Source organism: Bombina bombina, chromosome 1, assembly GCF_027579735.1.
Source record: "Bombina bombina isolate aBomBom1 chromosome 1, aBomBom1.pri, whole genome shotgun sequence".
Classification (NCBI taxonomy): Eukaryota; Metazoa; Chordata; class Amphibia; order Anura; family Bombinatoridae; genus Bombina; species Bombina bombina.
The window spans coordinates 1353443155-1353465910 of NC_069499.1; the positions used below are offsets into that span (position 1 = coordinate 1353443155).

General features: G+C 39.2%; 1 protein-coding gene across 1 annotated transcript in view; it reads left to right on the forward strand.

Moving 5' to 3' along the window:
* ENTREP3 (endosomal transmembrane epsin interactor 3) overlaps window positions 1-8894 on the forward strand; it is a 186791-nt gene extending 177897 nt beyond the window's left edge. The window contains exon 12 of the mRNA XM_053703354.1: window positions 7837-8894. Within this exon, the coding sequence (XP_053559329.1) occupies window positions 7837-8010 (174 nt within the window). The 3' untranslated portion in view covers window positions 8011-8894. The remainder of the gene's footprint in view (window positions 1-7836) is intronic.
* The last annotated feature ends 13862 nt before the right edge of the window (window positions 8895-22756 follow it).

The window sequence follows — 22756 nt, forward strand, 5'->3', positions numbered from 1 at the left end:
AAATTATGTTTTTTTGGCTTCTGAATTTTTTTTACTTTTTACCAGCTATGAAAAACATACATAAATATATATATATACAGTATTTATACAAAATAATTCACCAGAGTTAACTAATTATTAAAACACATACTTTATTAGGACATTTAGTGCAGTCTTAAAACAACAGGTCTGTTTAAGGGTAGCATTACCTTACACTTGAAGATACTTTTGCTTGAATCCTCTGCTGCTGTTTGTAGATCTATAAATCATTCCTCTGCAGCTCACTGGAAGCAGTCACTCCCACATGACCCCTGAGACCAGCTCTGATACACTGAGCGTTAAAGCAATAAACAGCTTTTTGCACTATATTTAACCCCATGGCTGCCAACAAGTGCTGCAACATATATCACGGCAGCACATTCAGGCAGCCATGGGGTTGAAAGAAATAAAGGAAATATTTCCCCCCCTCTGTGCATAACAGCCACACCGATTAGGAGGAGACTGTAGTACATATGCAGCCGGCCCAGGCCTAGTACTACTAGGCTAGTGTGATGTGTGTAACTATTATATATTTATTTTAAATTATGCAACAAAACTGACTCGCTCCAAAAGAAATAGAAAAGGTCCTCTCTCTCTGAGACCAGAGTCTCCAGACTTCAGCTACCTGGCCATCTGCTGAGTCGCAGCCGCCCTCACATCATCGCACAGCCAGGCACAGACTGCACTGAGCACTCGCAGCTCAGCTCTCCTCACGTCACCTCAGTCTGAACTAGTGGACTCTGTGTCTGGCAGTTGAGAATGGCCCAGCCCCGGCAGCAGCATCTTTCGGCCTGAGGCCTCCCTCCAGCCACAACCACTGAGTGTGACAGTCACACACGTGACACACAGGCAGCCGCAGTACTAGTCTGTTGTTGTCATCAGCCGCTGCCTCGCAGCCTCTATGTGTCATGTGGGCCAGCATGCGGCAGCATCAGTGTAGTGCAGTTGCGTGCCGGGTGTGTGCAGTCAGTGTGTCTTCTCGACGACGTCGTTCACACACCTCCTCGGCTCCTCCTGTCAGCTCAGTCAGCCTCATTTGCGGCCGAGTGATCAGAATGGGGAATGTGTTGAATATGGCGGCAACTGAAGTGCATTTAATTTGTGCTGCATGCATAAATAGTATATATATATATATATATATATATATATACACATAGTCAAAGTTTAAACATTAAAGTTAAAATGTAATACATTTTTGACAAAAAAAATAAAAAAATTCAGTTTACTTTTTTTTTTAAATGCCGTGAGGTCACAGTGGGCGGGGCTAAAATACCTTGCGGCCTACCGGGCTTTTGCCCGGTATGCCCGACGTCCAGTCCGGGCCTGGAGCAGAGGAAATAGCAAATAGGAACAAAACTTTCCAAGATAATAACTTAACATCTACAGAATGCATTGGCTCAAACGGAGCCTGCTGCAAAACTCAAGCTCCAAGGAGGAGCAACATATTTAAACACAGGCCTGATTCCAACCAGAGCCTGACAAAAAGATTGAACATCTGGCACATCTGCCAGATGTTTGTGTAAAAGAATAGACCTTGTAGAAATCTGACCCTTCAGAGAACTGACTGACAATCCTTTCTCCAGACCTTCCTGGAGAAAAGTCAAAATTCTAGGAATCCTGACCCTACTCCAAGAGAAGCATGTCTATTCACACCAATATAGGTATTTACGCCATACCTTATGGTAAATCTTACAAGTAACAGGCTTGCGAGCCTGAAGCATGGTATCAATAACTGACTCAGAAAAAACATTCTTGGACAGAACTAAGCGTTCAATCTCAATGCAGTTAGCTTCAGAGAAACAAGATTTGGATGGAGGAAAGGACCCTGAGTTAGAAGGTCATTCCTCAGAAGTAACCTCCAAGGAGGAAGAGATGACATCTTTACCAGATCCTGCGAGGCCATGCAGGAGCTATTAGAATTACAGATGCTCTCTCCTGCTTGATACAAGCAATGACTCGTGGAAGGAGAGCAAACCGAGGAAACAGGTATGCTAGACCGAAATCCCAAGGAACCGCCAGAGCATCTATCAGGGTGGCCTGATGATCTTTTGACCATGAACCGTACCTTGGAAGCTTGACGTTCTGACAAGATGCCATCAGATCTAACTCCGGCACCCCCCACTTGAAGGTTAACCAGGAGAACACTTCTGGATGGAGAGCCCACTCCCCGTGATGAAAGGTCTGTCTGCTCAGGAAATCTGCCTCCCAGTTGTCCACTCCTGGAATGTGGATGGTAGATAGAAGACAATTGTGAGTCTCCGCCCACTTATTAATCCGAGTCACCTCCTTCATGGCCAAGGAACTCAGAGTTCCTCCCTGGTGGTTGATGCAAGCTACTGAGGTGATGTTGTCCGACTGGAATCTGATAAACCGGGCTAAAGACAACTGAGGCCAGGCCACTAGAGCATTGAAGGTCAGTCTTAACTCCAAGATATTTATCAGAAGAGAAGGCTCCTCTAAAGTCCATAGGCCCAAACTGCTCCCCAGCCTAGCAGGCTGGCGTCCGTGGTCACAATCACCCAGGAGAGTCTCTGTAAGCATGTTTCCTGAGACAGATGATCCTGAGATATCCACCACGAAAGAAAGTTGATTGTCAACTGGTCCAGATCTATCCTCTGGGACAGATCTGAATGATTTCCGTTCCATTGTCTTAACATGCATAGCTGCAGAGCTCTCAAATGGAATCGAGCAAAGGGAACGATGTCCATGGAGGTGACCATCAGACCAATTACCTCCATGCATTGAGCTACTGATGACTGGCAAGTAGACTGTAGAGAGAGGCAAGAAGATATAATTTTTGTTTTTCTGACCTCCGTCAGAAAAATTTTCATAGATAGGGAATCTATGATGGCCCCTAAGAAAACCACCCTTGTAGCCGGAACAAGGGAACTCTCTTCCAGATTCACTTTCCATCCGTGGGAACAAAGAAAAGACAACAAGATCTCCGTATGAGATTTCATAGTTGAAAAGATGGCGCCTGAACCAAAATGTCATCCAGATAAGGCGCCACCGCGATTCCCTGAGACCTGACAACTGCCAAAAAAGCCCCCAGAACTTTTGAAAAAATTCTGGGAGCTGTGGCAAGGCCAAACTGAAGAGCTACAAACTGAAAGTGCTTGTCCAGGAAAGCGAATCTCAGGATGATGATCCCTGTGGATGGGAACATGCAGATATGCGTCCTTCAGGTCTATGGCCGTCATGAACTGACCCTCTTGGACCAATGGAAGAATGGCATGGATGGTTTCCATTTTGAAGGATGGTACCCTGAGAAATTTGTTGAGACACTTCAGGTCTAAAATGGAATGAAAAGTTCCCTCTTGTTTGGGAACCACAAACAATTTGAATAAAATCCTAGGCCCTGTTCACTTAGTGGAACTGGAACAATCACTCCCAGGGAGAAAAGGTCCTGAATGCAGTTCAAGAATGCATCTCTTTTTACCTGGTCTGCAGATAATATTGAGAGGTGGAATCTGCCCTTGGGAGGACAAGTCTTGAAGGCTATTTGATCTCCGACACACGGTCTGCAATAGGAAATGCTTCCACAGGGGAAGGAACATCATAGTATTTGTTAAGTTTACTAGATTTCTTAGGGTTGACAGCAACAGAAGAATCTGAGTCGTCCAAAGTAGCCAATACCTCAACAGTGCACAAAGGTGTTCAAGCTTAAATCTGAAGTTTACCTCTTCAGAGTCAGTCAAAGGAATTATACTGTCCGAATCTGAGATTTCACCCTCAGAAGCTACCGAGGTATCCTCCTTATCAGACTTAGGATAGAGGTCAACCTTCACAGCAGATGGTAAAGACACCTTACCATCAGAAAAATGTTTAGATTTCCTCTTGTGCTTCCCCAACATGAGAAACGCAGATAATGCCGCAGATATCGCAGAAGATATCTGTGCAGCAAAATCCACAGGCAAATATACGCCTCCAGGAGGCTGAGAGGAATCGCAGGGCACTGTATGTGACTCCAATGAGGCTTGGGACGCTTAAGGAGAAAGCTGCGGCATAACCTGAACAGCAAAATTGCATAGGCAAAATAATTTGGAACTCTAGACATAATAGACACTTGTCAAAAGAATCCGATTCTTGATCCATATCCATGGATGCAAAAATAAGACACCTCCAAATTAAATGAGAAATGTTAAAAAAAAAAAAAATGTAAATAAGAATTACTGCCACTTTAAGAAACTCTTAATTCCTATAAGCGTTAACACGCTAATGAGACAAAACTGCCCCAAAGGAAAAGAACAACTGCAGAAACCTCTACACCTCAGACAGTCTGAGGTGCCCTACCACATTCAGAGAATCCCAAAATGATTGCACAGGGACTGCTAGCGACTTCTCCCAAAATAATTGAAGCACAGGGACTGTTTGTTGCTTCAATTTCCCACTGCCGCAACAGCCGACACAGAAAAGGAAGCTCCTACGTGACTCCACTCTGGTGTCGGAAGAGGAGGAGATCACGTAACTGGCAAAAAGAAACTGCACAGCACTAAAAGCGCGCGTTCTCTGCCGAAGAAGGAAAAGCCGTTTACAGCTCTCACTGTCTTAAAGGAACCTCCATTGAAAAATAAAAACAGACTTAAAAAATGAAATGTTTGTCCCCACTTCACAGCCTTACACAACATGTCCCATTATAAACTTGCACACACAAAGTTTATTTTACCTAAGATTTGGTGTTTTATTTTCTTTATAAAGCAAGTGTTGTTAACATTATAGTATAGCCTGAGGAAACAGCCCTGTGGTGGCTGAGAAACGCGTCGCTGTTTTTTAATAAAAGTTTTTAAATATACACTTGCTACTTCTTATTTATTCTACTCTCATTGGGGGCAGAATACCTATATCTTTCTGCTGGTCCTAGTCCTCTAAGTTGTGACTCTCTGCATCCTGGTGATTGGATTCCACAGTCCACTGGGCGGCTGAGAGGTCCCAGTACTGCTGATATTGCACCTGGTGGTGCTTTGCCTCTTGTAAGTGCAACTTTGAATCTTTTTTATCCGGTGTTAAAACGTTACTGGGCTATGTTTGTGCCTTTTCTGTCCTTCTAGGCATTTCATGACAGGCCCTTGCTAAGGATCATCTCTATCTGGCTGGAGGTATCAGTGAGCTGGACCACTGTCTGAAGTTCCAGACTGCTACAATAGCACCAATTGGGTGCGCCCCTCTTATCTCGCCACATCAGGATGACCGTCCTATGACAGAGAGCTGCCTTCCTCTTTTTGGATTATTCTTTCCGGACATTTATGAAATCTGCATATATCAATCTCATCTGGGTTATTTTGTGAGCATTTTATTTCCATATAGTTTGATATAGGTTTGCTGGGTTTATTTTTATATGCATTTCTAATTTTTTGTCTTTTTTTAGTGAGTTGTTAGCGCCCCCTAGGAGTGTGGTGTATATTTTATATGCATCACCCTCTATTATTCTCTATTTTACCTAAGAGCCACATAAGTAAAAACCACCCCAGTAAAGAGAAGAATTAACCCTTGTTTGTCCCCTTCACATACATAAGTGCCTGCCCACTGCCTCAAAAATCCTAAAAATAAGGATTATCTTTCTGTATTCTGCAGAGTTAACTCCTGAAGTGCAAGTCTCCAATACCTAAAAAAGACAAAAGCACTTACCTGCAATCTAGCTGTCCGACAGGAAGACAGCTCACCAGGTGTGAAAGGACACATACTCCTTACAGAGACCTGTGGAAAAAGAAAGAACAACCAACTCTGGCTTTCTGTGACTAGGGCAGCAAATATGTTAGGAAACAAAGTAAGGACCACCTCACCACTTCCTAACTGCTTAAAAGCCACCACTACTCTTACTCAAGAGATTGATGTGGACACAGCTAAACCCAAATCCTTGCTTGCAGGGAAAAGTACCAAAGAAAGGAAAAATATCTTCAGACATCAAACTTCACCTCCTCCATGGACAGAAGCAAAGAGAATGACTGGGGGTTATGGGTAAGGGAAGTGACACTTAACAGCTTTGCTGTGGTGCTCTTTGCCTCCTCCTGCTGGCCAGGGGTGAATATCCCACTAGAAATTGGAATGATGTTGTGGACTCTCCAGAATACTGGTGCACAGCCCCTCACAGGATATGTGAGTATGCCACAGAAAAACAGTAAAAACGTTTACTAGAAGCATTTTTGCTAATAGAAGTATAGTGCAAAAAAGCTTGTATTTCAAATTAAAGTGCACCCATGCACATTTCATTTTTTACTTTTCTATCCCTTTAATATGAGGTAGGCACATATCTAATGTTGTACCTCTTCAAATGTGTGTACAAATTTTACCTTTGTTCAAGGGACCCCTCCTGCTCTCCTGTCTCCCTGTTCACATGGCATTATCAAATCTTGTGGGGACCCCAAGAGTGCAGAGATAGAGCATGCAAATTTAAGTAAATTTCCAAGAGCAACATTCTATTCAAAGCTGAAATGCATCTATGTGGATTCCAATTTTGGCTGGAATGTCCCTTTAATTTGAAAATAGTTTAAAAATGGATGATCTATCTGAACTATGAAAGTTTAATTTGAATTTACTATTCCTTTAACCTTACTCATAGTTGGTGCATGCTCACTATTATGGGCTTGATTTGTCAAGCCCTTCTCTCCCTTTTGACTGCAGGTTTGCACAAGCGAACTTGCAGTCAGGATTTATCAAGGAGCCAGTGATTAGCTGTGCATGGGCAGGGTTGCACACGAGTGCACAGGATCGGTCTTGTGCAATGGTAAATGCGGGCCTGAGGAGAATATGTCTGCCCCTGTCCACCATGGAATGATAAATGGAGCCCTATAAATAGACCTTTAAAGGTTGGGATGTTTTAAAAAAAAAAAAAATTAATTTTAATAAAATTATATGAATTGATTCATCACACACGTGCCATGAATTGATATTATTTGTTATGTAAAAACTAGTTTACTCAATTTTTGCATCGTCTGAGAGGGGGATATTTTTATGCTTATTTGTTATACCTTGCATATCAGACATTCTTGAATTGTTTGATTGCTTTTATATCAGTAGCTTTTACTGGAAGGACAGTCTATGGGGTACATTTATCAAGCATCGGATGCTGCAATCTACCCCCGATGTTTCCAGATCGCTGGAGACAAGAGTTAAGAAGCAGCGTAAGACCGCTGCTCCTTAACTCGTCCGCCACCTCTGAGACGGTGGACGGCAATCAGCCGGATCGGGATGATTGACACCCCCTGCTAGCGGTCGATTGGCCGTGAATGTGCAGGGGGTGGCATTGCAAAAGCATTTCACTAGAAATGCTTGTGCAATGTTAAATGCTTGTCGTCATTTAGTGATGCCGGGCGGGCATGATCCGACATTTAATAAATCAGCCCTTAAGTGTCTACCAAAGTTTCTTTAAAAGTAAAGGTGTTGTTAGTTTCCCAAAAACTTTTCAGTTTTATAAAAACTGGAACTACCTTTTAATGTAACTGACCAGTATAGCTACTCTTTTGCTATATAAAACTGTATATTCTTTGACTATACATTTCCTGTTACAAGTTTCACACACACTAAAGAAACTAGTAATGGGGTATAATACAGGTAATTGTAAGTTTATCTTCCTTATGTTAGGAATAAGATTTAAATATATATAGTGTAACACTGTAAAATTATATGCAAAAATGCCGTGCATCTCACTTTTGTATTGGGGGCGTGTTTATATAGGTCTACACCCCTTACAATTAAAAACACATGTATAAAATAATTAACCATATCACTGCTAAACTAAAATACATCCATTTAAATGTGAACAAACCATCACTCTTTGTATTATCATGTGAAGATTGACATTCCTGTTTCATTTTGTTGCAGGTACTTAAGAGTCCATTGCCCTTTGAACATGAAAGACACCAAGAATCAATGATCTTACAAAGCTGTGGAGATCTCAGCTCTACGTCATCTCTCCGTCGTCTGCTTTCCACTGGGCGGCATCAGCGCAGACGTCCTCGAAGCCTGAATAGTGCTTACAAAGAGAGCACTGTGTGAAGAAGTGACTATCTAGAAACAGAATACTCGCACAGTCAGCAAATACAATAATTGGTGTCAAGGTCTACACATCAGGGCATGAAAACACAACTGTGTGAAGCTGCTGTAATCTTGCATATTGTGTTTGACCAGATACAACCATACTACTGTAAGGTGCCCTACCAATGTGAACATTGACCCAACTGAGTGTAAGCATTGGTACAACATGGGGTGAATTTGTAAATAGCTCACAGGACTGTGTTGGCCAAGGTGCGCTTTAACCTATTGTGAGACGACAATCATAAAAACTTTGCACAACAATTTGCTGTCCACTCTGGGCATTAGCACAACACAATACTATCTTGTGAACACCACATTGAATTGTAATGACCAGTCTGATCTTGGGCACAACATGAGATATACTCCACGCAGTACAGAGTTGGTCACTCCGAGTATTAGCACAAATTTGTAAGCTTCATACAGATTTCTAAGCCAAAATCTTTCTCTGAGACCCGTAGTTTGATTAATTTGCAAATTACAATCAGCAGTCTGCTGGAGAGTTACTGAGCCACAAAACTTCATATGCATCTGTATACTATTCTCTTGTCACAGGCAGTTTTTCTAGCCATGTATCTGTTTGAGAACAGACAATACATGCCCAGAATGTTTGCACAGCAAAAAGAAAGTTATAGAAATAAGAAAATAAGGCATCCTTAAAGGGGCTCCCAAATATACGTTAGATTCCTTATAAAGAACATTAAAACCACCTATAAAATGTTCTAGCTATTTTATTCTACAATGACTATTGTTTAGTTATTTAGCTCTGCTTCTATATAACCCTGTTAGTGATTGCCATTGTAAGCCAATTTATAATCCAGTGCAAAATGCATGATCATTTTTATATACTGAACTTTATTTTGTTCTCATTCTTCCCTATATGAATCAAGCCAGCATACTGTACCACACAAGTAAAGAATATATTTATTATATAGTAAATGGTGAATGAAGCACAACATTAAAAAATATTTTTAACAATATTAATACATACAGATGCTTTTATATATATATATATATATATATATATATATATATATATATATATATATATATATATATATATATATATATATATATATATATAGAAATACACACACATTAAGGGCCAGATTACAAGTTGAGCAAAAAGTGATATTTGTGCTCAACTGAGTAATGTCCATGCATGCAAATGTGTGCTGGCATTACACACATTCGCATTGCACGTAAGCTTTCCGCTCACGAGAAGATGCTTCCATAGGCTCCAATGGAACCTAGTGCAGCGCAGGGGGTAAGTCGTGCAGCAAATTTAAATATATATGTATATGCTTATATACATATTCATTGATGTGTTAATATGTGTATATACACATAATATATCTATATATATTTGTATATGTGTGTATGTATATATATATATATATATATATATGTACATGTGTGTGTATATATATATATATATGTATATATATATGTGTATACATATATATTTATATAGCAAACACACAGTTCCCCATAGACCACATCATAAAGGCACTATTCAGTGCCGTTTTTTTCCTAACACCCCACCCCCGCCTCTTTTAATTAAACAGTAGACGAAGGCCGCTCCAAGCTCACAGGCCGCATGCGATCCCAGGCACAGGCCAGTGACGTCAGTTTCCACGGCAACTACGGTAACAGCAGAAGTCCACAAAGGCAGTGAACAAACTGCACAGTAACATGAAAAAGAAGCCAAGTCCAGCAGCACGGCAGTGGGATAAAAAAAGAGAAATTTATTACAACAATTAAAATAAAGTACAACCAAGGACAAGAAGGACTGACGCGTTTCGTGCCCCCTAGTGGCGCTTACTTATTTTAATTGTTGTGATAAATGTCTCTTTTTTTTTATCCCACTGCTGCTGGACTTGGCTTCTTTTTCCCGCCACTTTTAATCACTTATATCTGCTTTTTGCGGTTACATTTAAAAAAATAAATAAAGATACTCATTGTTTTTTTTTTATTTTCAAAAACAACACAACACTTTATTTTGGAGGCAATTGGGGGACATTTAGAAAATTAACCAGAGATCTGAGTGCTTGTAATGGCTGGTTATTTAACGAGCCAATTTGGCGGGCACGTGATAAATTAGCGCTCCAATTGTAATATAGCCCTAAATTAGATATAAAAGCATCATATCTAGGCAGAAAGTAGCTATTTCCTCTGGGCATAAATGCCTATATTCATTTTCTTGTGATATCCCACAGACTGCATTACTGTAATGCAATAAAACAATGAGAACAGAGTGAAGCATAAAGGCAATATTTCACAGTATGTTTCACTAAACATCCTTGAAGAGTAATAGCTTACATTCAAAGATAATGTAATATCCGAATATCTTTAAATGAATGTGCAGCAAGTGTATATCCAAGTACACTGCTAAACAAATCTGTTACAGTATCCCTCATGAGCCACTTTGCACAGATTCTTCACAAATAGCCCAAAGTTCCAATGACTAGGAAACCCCAGTGTGCCCTGTCGGGAATCACTGATTTGGAGTGACAGTCAAAAAAGCAGCAACAAAACATAATACATTTACACTCAGTTAGGTTACAAGTTAGAAGCCACTATTTACTAAACCATGATGCAAAAAACAGTACCCCATAGCATGGTGCTTTAGAGTATAATCCCAGCAGTTCATATATTAAGGTAGATTTTTTGTTGTGAATGAGTGAGTACATTACATTAACCCTTTCGTGACTGGGTTAAAGTGTCTACATCGGAACAACTGATCCGATGTAGATAAATTGAAATCACGCGATCGTGCACACAATCGCGAGATTTCAATTATTAGATCGGGTCTGGGGGGCGTCCCTATAACCCTAGCAACGCCCTCCAGACCGCGATCAAATCCAGGAAGCACAGAAGGCTTCAGGACAGCCGTTGGCTATGACGTTCTATTCCGTCATAACGGCTCTAAAGCCCAGTGTAATAATGACGGGATAGAACGGCATTAAAAGGTTAAATCCTATTTAAATATGTCTGGCTCAAACTGCTAAACAAGTTAAAGGAGGACGCAGAAGTAATTCATTAACAGTACTAGCAGAAAATGAAATGTATTTCAAAAGGGCTTTAATCCATAGAGCCAATAACAAGTTGCATGAACCAATCAGTGAAGCCCTCATCCTGGTGAGTGCAGCTTCTCATTGGTTACAAGAACCATAGCTTCAAAATAAAAAAGGCTGTATGACAAGACAGCTGAGGAGCAAACTATATAAAAGGGACATGAAACCCAAACTTTCCTTCAGGATTCAATTTAAAGGGACAGTCTACACCAGCATTTTTATTGTTTTAAAAGATAGATAATCCCTTTATTACCCATTCCCCAGTTTTGCATAACCAACACAGTTATATTAATATACTTTTAACCTCTGTGATTATCTTGTATCTAAGCCTCTGCAAACTGCCCCTTTATTTCAGTCCTTTTGACAGACTTGCAGTCTAGCCAATCAATGTCTGCTCCCAGATAACTTCACGTGCACGAGCACAGTGTTATCTATGAACTAACACCCTCTAGTGGTGAAAAACTGTTAAAATGCATTCTGAAAAGAGGTGGCCTTCAAGGTCTAAGAAATTAGCATATGAACCTCCTAGGTTAAGCTTTCAACTAAGAATACCAAGAGAACAAAGCAAAATTGGTGATAAAAGTAAATTGGAAAATTGTTTAAAATTACATGCTCTATCTGAATCATGAAAGTTAATTTTGGCCTAGACTGTCCCTTTAATTTTATTAGCTAATTTGCTTAGTTTGTGTATTCTTTGTTTAAAAAAAAACCCTAGGTAGGCTCAGGAGCTGGGAGCTAGCTGCTGATTGGTGGCTGCAAATATATGCTTCTGGTCATTGGCTTACCGATGTGTTCAGCTGGCTCCCAGTAGTTTATTGCTGCTCCTTCAACAAAGGATACCAAGGGAATGAAGCAAAATATATAATAGAAGTAAATTGAAAAGTTGATTAAAAATGTATAATCTATCTGAATCATGAAATAAACATTGAGGGTTTCATGTCCCTTAAGTAGGCTGGACTAGTATATTTGAAAACAAAAAAACAGGACTAACATAATTTTGCAAAAAAAAAAATAAACATTTAAAGGGACACTAAACCCAATTTTTTTCTTTCATGATTCAGATAGAGCGGCAATTTTAAGCAACTTTCTAATTTACTCCTATTATATATTTTGCTTCATTCCCTTGGTATCCTTTGTTGAAGGAGCAGCAATAACCTTTAGTTACATTGAGGTTACCTAGTTGTGCTACTGTGTTGTGTATGGTCATTACCTGCTGTTTCAGATGTGATTATATGAATTCATATAAAAATATTCGGTTTAGTATAAGGAAGACAAGTTAAGAGGCAATAAACAAGCATCTAGCACTGTACCTAGTAAGCCTTTACACAAACAAATAACTAGTGGCTATGCTTTTTGTCATAGCTAGCAACTCAAATATTAGACAGCAATGTGCTCTAGTCTCCAATGCCCTCTAGTGGTAGCGTCTAAGCACTACCCATATCAGAGAAATTAAACATTTCTGCCACACTATCTAATCAATACATAATGGGTATAGACGTCATAGGATAAGGGGTGTAAGAGCATCGTTGGTGAACAGGAGAGAGGATACAGCATGACAGGGGAGGTATACTGGGCAGGTTTACAAAGAACAGAGAGGAGAAGTGGTGATCAATGGGAAGCAGTCACAAAAGGATAAATGGAGAGAGAGGCATACATTTAATATAAAAGGTTTAGTGAAAGAGCTTTGCAGTATTAATTATTTTGCCCCCTTTTCATGTAATTTAGACCTGAATACTGAAAATGCACACTGCAGACTTCTCAAGGCTAACCTTACTACATATCTGTACCTAAATGGCTTCAGCAGATATCAGCTGCAAAACATAATGATTGTGGCTAGCCTTCTTAATAAGCCAAGTGGTGAATGGAGCTAGGCTATTGAAAACAGTTGCAACAAACAAGATCTTAATGTGTTTTAAGAATGTTTATACTTGGCTGAGATATTGTTCTATAGCAAGACAGCTGAAATGTATTGAATTACAGGGTGTTTATTGTCCTTTTAAATAATGTAGAGAAGCAGAAATACTAAAAAAATAAACAGGAGGTCAGAAAGTAATAAAAAAAAAGAAACTCTTAAAGTATGAAAGAAAAAAAAAACCCTGGACAAGTGCTTAACAGGAAAAAGAAACGAGAAGCTTCCTCATTAATAATACAGTATTAGCAAGTGTGACTCATCACCAGTGATGCACGTTATCTGACTGTTGTTGTCTTGTATGGAATGAATGTGTTTTGAATTCAAGAGTTTAATAATATATTATGTTTTCTGTAATGTTCCAAAATACTTTATTGACATCCTGTTAACCCAGAAAGGTCATGTTATGTTTTGCATGTAAATTTCTTGCTCTGCATTAACGTCAAAGCACTCTGGCCAGGACGGGGTTAATACTGTGAAATAAAGCCTGGCTTTCCAAAATTGGTATCCAGTATCATTTCCTTGGTGAACATGGTTCAATAACAAGAGGTAATGTAAAGTTAGTGATAACCAACTGGTGTCTCTCACCCTGTCATACCACTTGGTGATAAAATACTGCAGCTTCTGGTGGGTGGACTCCCTATCCTCTTTCACACAGACTAACTGAATACATGGCAGTAACGCTAACCCTTACCTGTCATTTTACCTCTGTGTTATATGCTCTATTTGTTATACATTTTAATGTAACAATTTATAAAACTTTCAAATTTACTTCTATTATCAAATGTACTTGTTCACTTGGAATCCTTTTCAACAAAAGCTACCAAGAGAACAAAGTACATTTACAATTATATTAAAATGGCATGCTCTTTCTGAACCATGAAAGTTTCATTTCGTCTTAGTGGTCCTTTAAGCGAGACGACTATAATCTCTGTTGGTGATGTGATTATCCTGATCAAAAGAGACTTTACTACTGTACATTACTGCATCACCATAAGCCATATATATTAGTGCACCACACATTTTAACCATTTGCCTTAAAGGGATAGGAAACCCCAAATTTTTCTTTGATGATTCGGATAGAAAATACAATTTTAAACAACTTTTCAATGTACTTCTATTATCAAATTTGCTTCATTATCTTGTTATCCTTTGCTGAAGGAACATCATTGCACTACTGGCAGCTAGCTGAACACATCTAGTTAGCCAATCACAAAAGACAAATGTGTGCAGACACCAATCAGCAGCTAGCTCCCACTAGTGTAATTTATGTGCGCATTCTTTTTCAACAAGGGATACTAAGAGAAAGAAGCACATTTGAAAATAGAAGTGAATTTAAAAGTGTCTTAAAATGACATACTCTATCTGAATCATTGACTTTACTATCCCTTTAAAGGTGCAGCGTTTCAAGTGACATTTGCATATTTACTGGCTTTACATAAAACGTAATTAATGTTAGTTTGAAAGAGGACCTGCTCACTACCTAAGAGAAATCTTTGTGAATGTTGTATTGTTAACAAGGAGCAGTAACCATATATTATGAGGGAAAATAGCATTTTTCTTCTTTTCACTTAAAGCAGTGCTATAATCTGTTATGTCACAGTAGTATATTAACTGACTTTACACAAACCTTTAGTGAGAATAAATTGCAAGATGCCCTGCTGACCCACAAAGTATTATTTGCAATTTGTTGTTCTGTACCACAATAGTACAGCAAAAGAAATGCTTTTAAGTGTAACTGGAACATGCAGTTTTTAAAGTGATATCATCTTTTATGCCAGAGTTGTCTTTTGACCGATATTTCTCGAACCCTAATAAGAGACACTAAACCCAAAAATTTTCTTTCATGATTCAGATAGAGAATACAATTTTAAACAACTTTCCAATTTACTTTTATTATCTAATTTGCTTCATTCTTTTGATATCTTTTGCAATGCACATGGGTGAGCCAATTACACGAGGCATCTATGTGCAGCAACCAATCAGCAGCTACTGAGCCTATCTAGATATGCTCTTCAGCAAAGTATATCAGGAGAATGAAGCAAATTACAAAGTTGTTTAAAATTGCATGTTCTTTTTAAATCATGAAAGAAACATTTGGGTGTCATGCCCCTTAAGTATTAGTTGCAAGCATCCCTGCTCACTACCTCAGTAAATTCCTTGTCACTTTTTGGTTTTGATCACTAAGAGCACTACACATACAGTATATTGCAGGAGATAGAATCAAGTTTTGGAAAAAAGCCAAAACGGTGTGACACCTCATAAAATTCCATGTTTAGAAGGACTTCCATGTGTGAGGGCTCCTTTTCATCAATGAAGGCAAGAAAATCTACATCGCGCAACAGACTGACTGATGGCCATCTTCAAGCTCTGTGAAGTTGTAGGTTTAAAGGGACAGCAAATACATAAAATATACAATATATAAAATGTTTAGTTATTTGTAATAAAACAATCCTGCAATATATTTGCATCATTTATTTAGCCACATTTTCATGTACCGGTAATTCAGCTCTGAAAATTGTGTTTTTATTTTTAAATGAACCCTGCTGACTTCTCAAGGATAACCCTGTTAGATATCTTTCCCTAATTGGTTGAACTAATAACAACTGTCAAAATACATTTCCTACTAACATAATGGCTGTGGCTAGCCTTGTCGTCTGCAGACTAAAGTCTGGATTGACTCCTCCAAATAAAGCAAATGGTGGGTGGAGCTACTCTATTTTAAAAGGACACTTCTTGCCCTATAAATGTCCTTCTATGTGAAGGGGTTACATATACAATTAATATTCTAAGCATTTTCTGTAGGAGATGTTAAAGGGACACTGTACCCAAAAAATTTCTTTCGTGATTCAGATTGAGCATGAAATTTTAAGCAACTTTCTAATTTACTCCTATCATCAAATTTTCTTCATTCTCTTGGTATCTTTATTTGAAATGCAAGAATGTAAGTTTAGATGCCGGACCATTTTTGGTGAACAACCTGGGTTGTCCTTGCTGATTGGTGGATAAATTCATCCACCAATAAAAAAGTGCTGTCCAGAGTACTGAAACCAAAAAAAAGCTTAGATGCCTTCTTTTTCAAATAATGATAGTAAGAGAACAAAGAAAAATTGATAATAGGAGTAAATTAGAAAGTTGCTTAAAATTGCATGCTATTTCTGAATTACAAAAGAAAAAATTTGGGTACAGTGTCCCTTTAACTTAAAGGGATAGTAAACACCAAAAATGTTATTGTTTAAAAAGATAGATAATCCCTTTATTACCCATTCCCCAGTTTTGCATAACCAACACAGATTTATTAATATACTTTTTACCTCTGTGATTACCTTGTATCTAAGCTTCTGCAGACAGCCTCCTTATCTCAGATATTTTGACAGACTTGCATTTCAGGCAATTAGTGCTGACTTAAATAACTCCAAGTGCATGAGCACAATGTTATTTATATGAAACACATGAACTAACCCCCTCTAGTTGTGAAAAACTGTCAAATGCATTCAGATAAGAGTCAGCCTTAATGGGGTTAGATATTAGCATATGGGCCTACCTAGGTTTAGCTTTCAACTAAGAATTCAAAGAGAACAAAGCAAATTTGATGATAAAAGTAAATTAGAATGTTGTGTAAAATTACATTCCCTATCTGAATCATGAAAGTTTAATTTGAACTTTACTATCCCTTTAAATTGGTATTATTTATTTAGAAAGCACCAACAGTGTACACAGTACTTTACATAGGTACATTACAATCATATGAGTTCTATACAGTACAGTAGTTGCAGTGACAGATTGCATATGGATATGTTACATATATTACTATAGTTACTTCGACAAAACTATTAGACTGAGTGCAATCAGTAGTAGGTGCACATTTATGCAAAGTTAGCTACAGGTAGAGGCTCTCAGGCTTACAATGTAAAGGAGAATAAATATGACACAGTACGAGGGGGAAACAATAAATTGCTATAAATGCATGAAAACTCACTGGCATAGTAAAAAAATTATTAGATTGCCACTTCTAGTTTTTATATTGGATTCATTGGTTAAAGATACACTAAACACCTTCGGCTAGATTACGAGTTTTTGTCGGTAAGGCTTACGGGGCTAACAAGCCTTTTTTTCCCACCGCTCCCTTAAGACAACGCTGGTATTACAGGTTTATTTAAACCTGGCGTTAGTCACAAAAAGGTGAGCGTATAGCAAAATTTAGCTCCACATCTCACCTCAATACCAGCGTTGCTTAAGTCAGCGGTGAGCTGGCTAAACGTGCACGATTTCCCCATAGGAAACAATGGGGCTGAGCCGGCTGAAAAAAACCTAACACTTGCAAAAAAGCAGCGTTCAGCTCCTAACGAAGCCCCATTGTTTCCTATGGGGAAATTAGTTTTATGTCTGCACCTAACACCCTAACATGAACCCCGAGTCTAAACACCCCTAATATTACACTTCTTAACCCCTAATCTGCCGCCCCCGCTATTGCTGACACCTACATTATATTATTAACCCCTAATCTATCGCTCCGGACACCGCCGCCACCTACATTATACTTATTAACCCCTAATCTACTGCCCCCAACATCACCGACACCTACATTATAGTTATTAACCACTAATCTGCCCCCCCCAACATTGCCGCAACAATTGGGTGAGTTTTAGAGTAGGGTTGGGTGTGTGGGTGGTGGGTTTTAATGTTGGGGGGGGTATTGTATTTTTTTACAGGTGAAAGAGCTGATTATTTTGGGGCAATGCCCCGCAAAAGGCCCTTTTAAGGGCTATTTGTAATTTAGTATAGGTTAGGGAATTTTTTTATTTTGGGAGGCTTTTTTATTTTATTAGGGGGATTAGATTAGGTGTAATTAGTTTAAAATTCTTGTAATTCTTCTTTTTTTCTTGTAATTTAGTGTTTGTTTTTTTTCGTAATTTAGTGGGGGGGGTTCGTAATTTAGTTTATTTTATTTAATTGTAATTAATTGTAGGTAGTTTACTTAATTTATTTAATGATAGTGTAGTGTTAGGTGTAATTGTAACTTAGGTTATGATTTATTTTACAGGTAATTTTGTACTTATTTTAGCTAGGTAGCTATTAAATAGTTAATAACTATTTAATAACTATTGTACCTAGTTAAAATAAATACAAAGTTGCCTGTAAAATAAATATAAATCCTAAGCTAGCTACAATGTAACTATTAGTTATAGTGTAGCTAGCTTAGGGTTTATTTTATAGGTAAGTATTTAGTTTTAAATAGGAATAATTAATTTAATAATGTTAAATTTATTTTGTTTAATTTCAATTATATTTACGTTAGGGGGGGTTAGACTTAGGGTTAGACTTAGGTTTAGGGGTTAATAAATTTAATATAGTAGCGGCGACGGGTGGCAGATTAGGGGTTAATAAATGTAAGTAGGTGTCGGCGATGTTAGGGACGGCAGATTAGGGGTTAATAAAATTTAATTAGTGTTTGCGAGGCGGGAGTGCGGCGGTTTATGGGTTAATATATTTATTAAAGTGGCGGCGATGTCCGATCGGCAGATTAGGGGTTAATATATTTAATAAAGTGTTTCTGATGTGGGGGGGGCCTTGGTTTAGGGGTTAATAGGTAGTTTATTGATGTTAGTGTACTTTGTAGCACTTTAGTTAAGAGATGTTCCGGCGTTAGCCCATAAAACTCTTAACTACTGACTTTTAAATGCGGTAGGAGTCTTGACAGGAGAGGGTGTACCGCTCACTTCTTCCAAGACTCGTAATACCAGCGTTAGGCAAATCCCATTAAAAAGATAGGATACGGGGGCGTGGCCAAGAGGCAGTCATGGCGGATGGAAAATACAATAGCTCCGTAGGCTGACCACCTAATCTAATAATTAATTATAGAGCTATCCACTGCCAGCCTAGAATAGTCATATATTCGGCTCTCCGAATCAACACACAACCAAAATATGATTTTTTTATTGCCACTCTGCAGCTTGAGTATGTGATTATGGGCAGATCGATATGTGGCGAGGGCCTGCCATGTGGATCTTTGCACAATCTTTTCTATTGCTAATCGAGTGAAATTGATGGTATGGAATTTGCCTGTCACATAGCCTAGGACACTCATTAGAGAAAGCACCAGCCATCCTCACAACACCCTTTGCACCCAGCTGTCTCCTAACAGATTACCCTAAGCAGACCATGGAGGTAGAGGTTACTACAGTGTTGGCCCTCCTCGAAGATATAGGACACCGGATGGATCTCAGATACGGCCAGCTCTCTACTGACATCCGTTCACTGGGCACCGAGGACGCTCAAACGCATACCAGAAGATGCGCAGCCACAATGCAGCACATCCTTACGGATTCCTCCAGTCCTCTCACCTCCTCAGCGTCGGAAGCTGCAGCTGTTCGGTTGGTCAAGGGGGAAGGTTCTTACTTCAAGTAGGCTAAGGTCGAATTAGATCCTCCTCCAACGCTTCTAGCTCCCGGAGCAGCAATACAACTATCTCAGCTCAGAGACATTTCAAGTACTCCAGACCACCAGCTGAGTGTGGAGCAGGCAACACCATTAAACCCAACCACCTGATACCGGCTACAGGAGGCCCTAAGAGTAAGATCAGTCGGACAACAATTGGAGGTCATTTGGGAGGATCCGCTGTCAGGCCACGTACCCACGATAACCCGCAATGACTTTGGCACAGATTATATGCAGCGCTATAAGAAATATGGGTATCCCAGTCAAGATAATTTACAAGTTGTCACAGGACAGTCGAATGGCTCATTCGATCCGGGAGGCGAGTGTTGTGGTTTGTCTGCTTGTACAGATGATGGTGTCAATACGGCATACCGAACAACCCTCCGGTCTGTGACTACACTTCTTCTGACTCCCTCAGTTACTAAACCAGTCAGCATCCGCCAGTTTGAATATCTTCTCCCTAAGTGGAAGTACTTACTCCTCCATACCGCTACTTCTCCTCTCTGGCATCACAGAGTGGATATTGGATGATCCTGACACGTTGTATGTTTGGTAGAAAGTGATCCCTAAGCCACCCTTCAACTGACTGAACCTAAGGCTTCTCTAGGCACTGAGATTGGTAGACTATAACTTTTAGACTAAGCTGGGTTGGGTTTTTTTCTGTGTGTTCTTTTCTTTCTTTTTTTTTGCTATATACATGATCCCAGTCCCTCACGTGCCTACTGGTTTACTGTGTTTTTCCAGGATATAGAGCTCATACTAAATGTAAAATTTGTTTACCTTGTGTGTTGCTCCCAGACTCCCATTCTACTTTAGATATTATACCCTTTCACATACCAGTAGGGCTGTTCATAGTGAATTTTTACACAGTAACTACTTATAGCAATGTACAGGTTCTATGTTATGCTATATTATCACAGCTTTTATTCTGTTTGAATATTATATGTAATGTATCTATGCCCTCACATATGATGGCCTCCAAAGAGTATTTTTCTCATGTTTGAGCAAACTTGATGATCTCATATTTTGTTGTACTACTCCATTTGCTTATGGTTTAAAGTAAGAGGTTCTATCTTGTTAACTGTGGGAGTCACATTGCTCATGTATACTGGTGTACAATTAGGTATTCCTAGTCAACCCATATAGTGCAAAAACCCCTTGCTCACTAAGTTAGATCTTGCCGCAGCCAAACGTGACCTGCTGAAAACGACTAATAAAGAATTCTGACTGTTTTAACCATTTAGGTCAGATAGGTCAGATAATGGCCCATTATAGCTTTCTTTTAAATGTTCAGTTGCCAATATTGGCCCATTATAGCTTTCTTTCTTTTTATATATAATTTATATTTTTATTGAGGTTATGAGAATTATACAATATAAATGAGACATCATAAAACACAAATAACAGGAATACAGTAACGCTTACAGGTGGCATTTTACAAAAGTAAAGCAGCACAATGGTTTTTTATGAGCCAGTATTTGAAACCTTTTTTATATTATTTTTACGATTGATTCCTCTTTGACTTAGAAGGTCACTTTTGGACCTATGGAGACTAATGAAATCTATAAGGAGGAAATTAGCCTCTGGGATGGTCACTCTTGGACCTGAGTGTTGGAAGGTGGGGGGAAGGGGAGATCAGCAGGCAAGAGCTGCTCTGTAAGAAGGTAGGAGGGGGGAAATCGGGCCTTAATACAGTACTCAATATTAGAGGCAGGATGGAGTAATTTCAAACAAGGATCTATAACAAAGGGCAAATATACACTAATAACCATACCTAAGTATATAGATAATAAGTAAGCTTAAGAGGGAATCAATGGGGTGGGGAGGTGAGTAAATTAGTATATCTCTAACAGAGAAGGTATCTTTCTTTGAAGTAGTGCTTAATGTAAAAAGTGACAGTTATAAGGACTCACAAAGAAAACAACATCATAGCGCATTGTAATAAACCGGTATCTTGCACCTCTAATTTTATAGATTCTTATATGCACAGTTCCAGGAACTTAACTATTTATAGTCTAAAGGCGTGGCAAGTTTGATAGGGAGTGAAGTATGATGGAATACTAAAGTCTAGGGGATTATATTGTCTGAGTTGATATGGAGGAACTTGCAAGGAGGGGATCTTTTAATGGGGGGGTATGGAAATCTACATGGCGTGAAGGCTATTAGGAGCTGCTACTGAAAACTACATCAGGATAGTGTGATACTCATTCAGGGCATACTAGAACACATATTGGGCCATGTTAGTTCTTAAATAGGTGTTAAAATCAGGAGGCTATGGGGAAGCATATGAATGTAAAAATAATAGGGGCTTCAGAATGGAACATAAGCACAGCTACCCGTAAGGAGTAGCATTGTGTGAGATAAATGTCAAGATTACAGGTCACTGTGTTAGCAACATATTATACTCTCATATAGCTCCTAAATCCAGATCAAGTGCAGACCTACAGCATAACCAATAGGAACTATAAGAGACATAGGAGAACTAAGGTGCATATAGCATAACATAGTACAAGGGGCACTTGTCTCAAGCAAATCTAAATTCTTAGGGTGAATGAGTGGGATACCTGAACTATTAGAGTGAGCCATGGGACACCAAACTATAACCCCCCCCCCCTGTAAAATTTAGGGAACAGTTAGTAGGGAGAGCTAAAAGTGTCTCCAAAGATAATTTCTAATGATGCATCAGAAAAGTGATAAGAGTGTGTAAGGATTTATACAATCTGTCCATGGGTGCCATCTGATGATAAATTTGTGTGCAAGATAACCAACTGGTTCTACACATAATCTCTGCTAAAGTTTTCCTCATAAGATCACAATTAAATAAATACATATTAATGTTAGGAGGCAATCTGCCAGCCCACCACACAGTAGAAACATGTCAAAAACTCCAACCAGCAAACAAATAACATATAATAGTGTGAAAACCCACACCAGAGCGACTCAGGTCTGAACCGCTGTGATACAGGTCCCACTCTTTGTCGATTATTGTGACAAGGACAAATAAAGATACCCGGGAGAGCTCTGCCTTGAGCCGATCTAGGGAGACAAACATTAAAGTCTCTTTCCTCTCATTTGGTGACTCTGGGGCAGTGTGATTCTGAAGGAGCCCCGGATGACCCGAGCAGGAGCCGGCCGCATCCCCGACCAGGACACTGGAGATGAGAAGAAGGTTATCATTTCCCCTATTGGGGTTGAAGTAGAGATGGGTAGTTGAGGGTGAGTCAAACATACCATGTCTGGGAGCAAAATGGCGCTCAAAGTCCAGGGTTTCTGTGAGGCTATACCG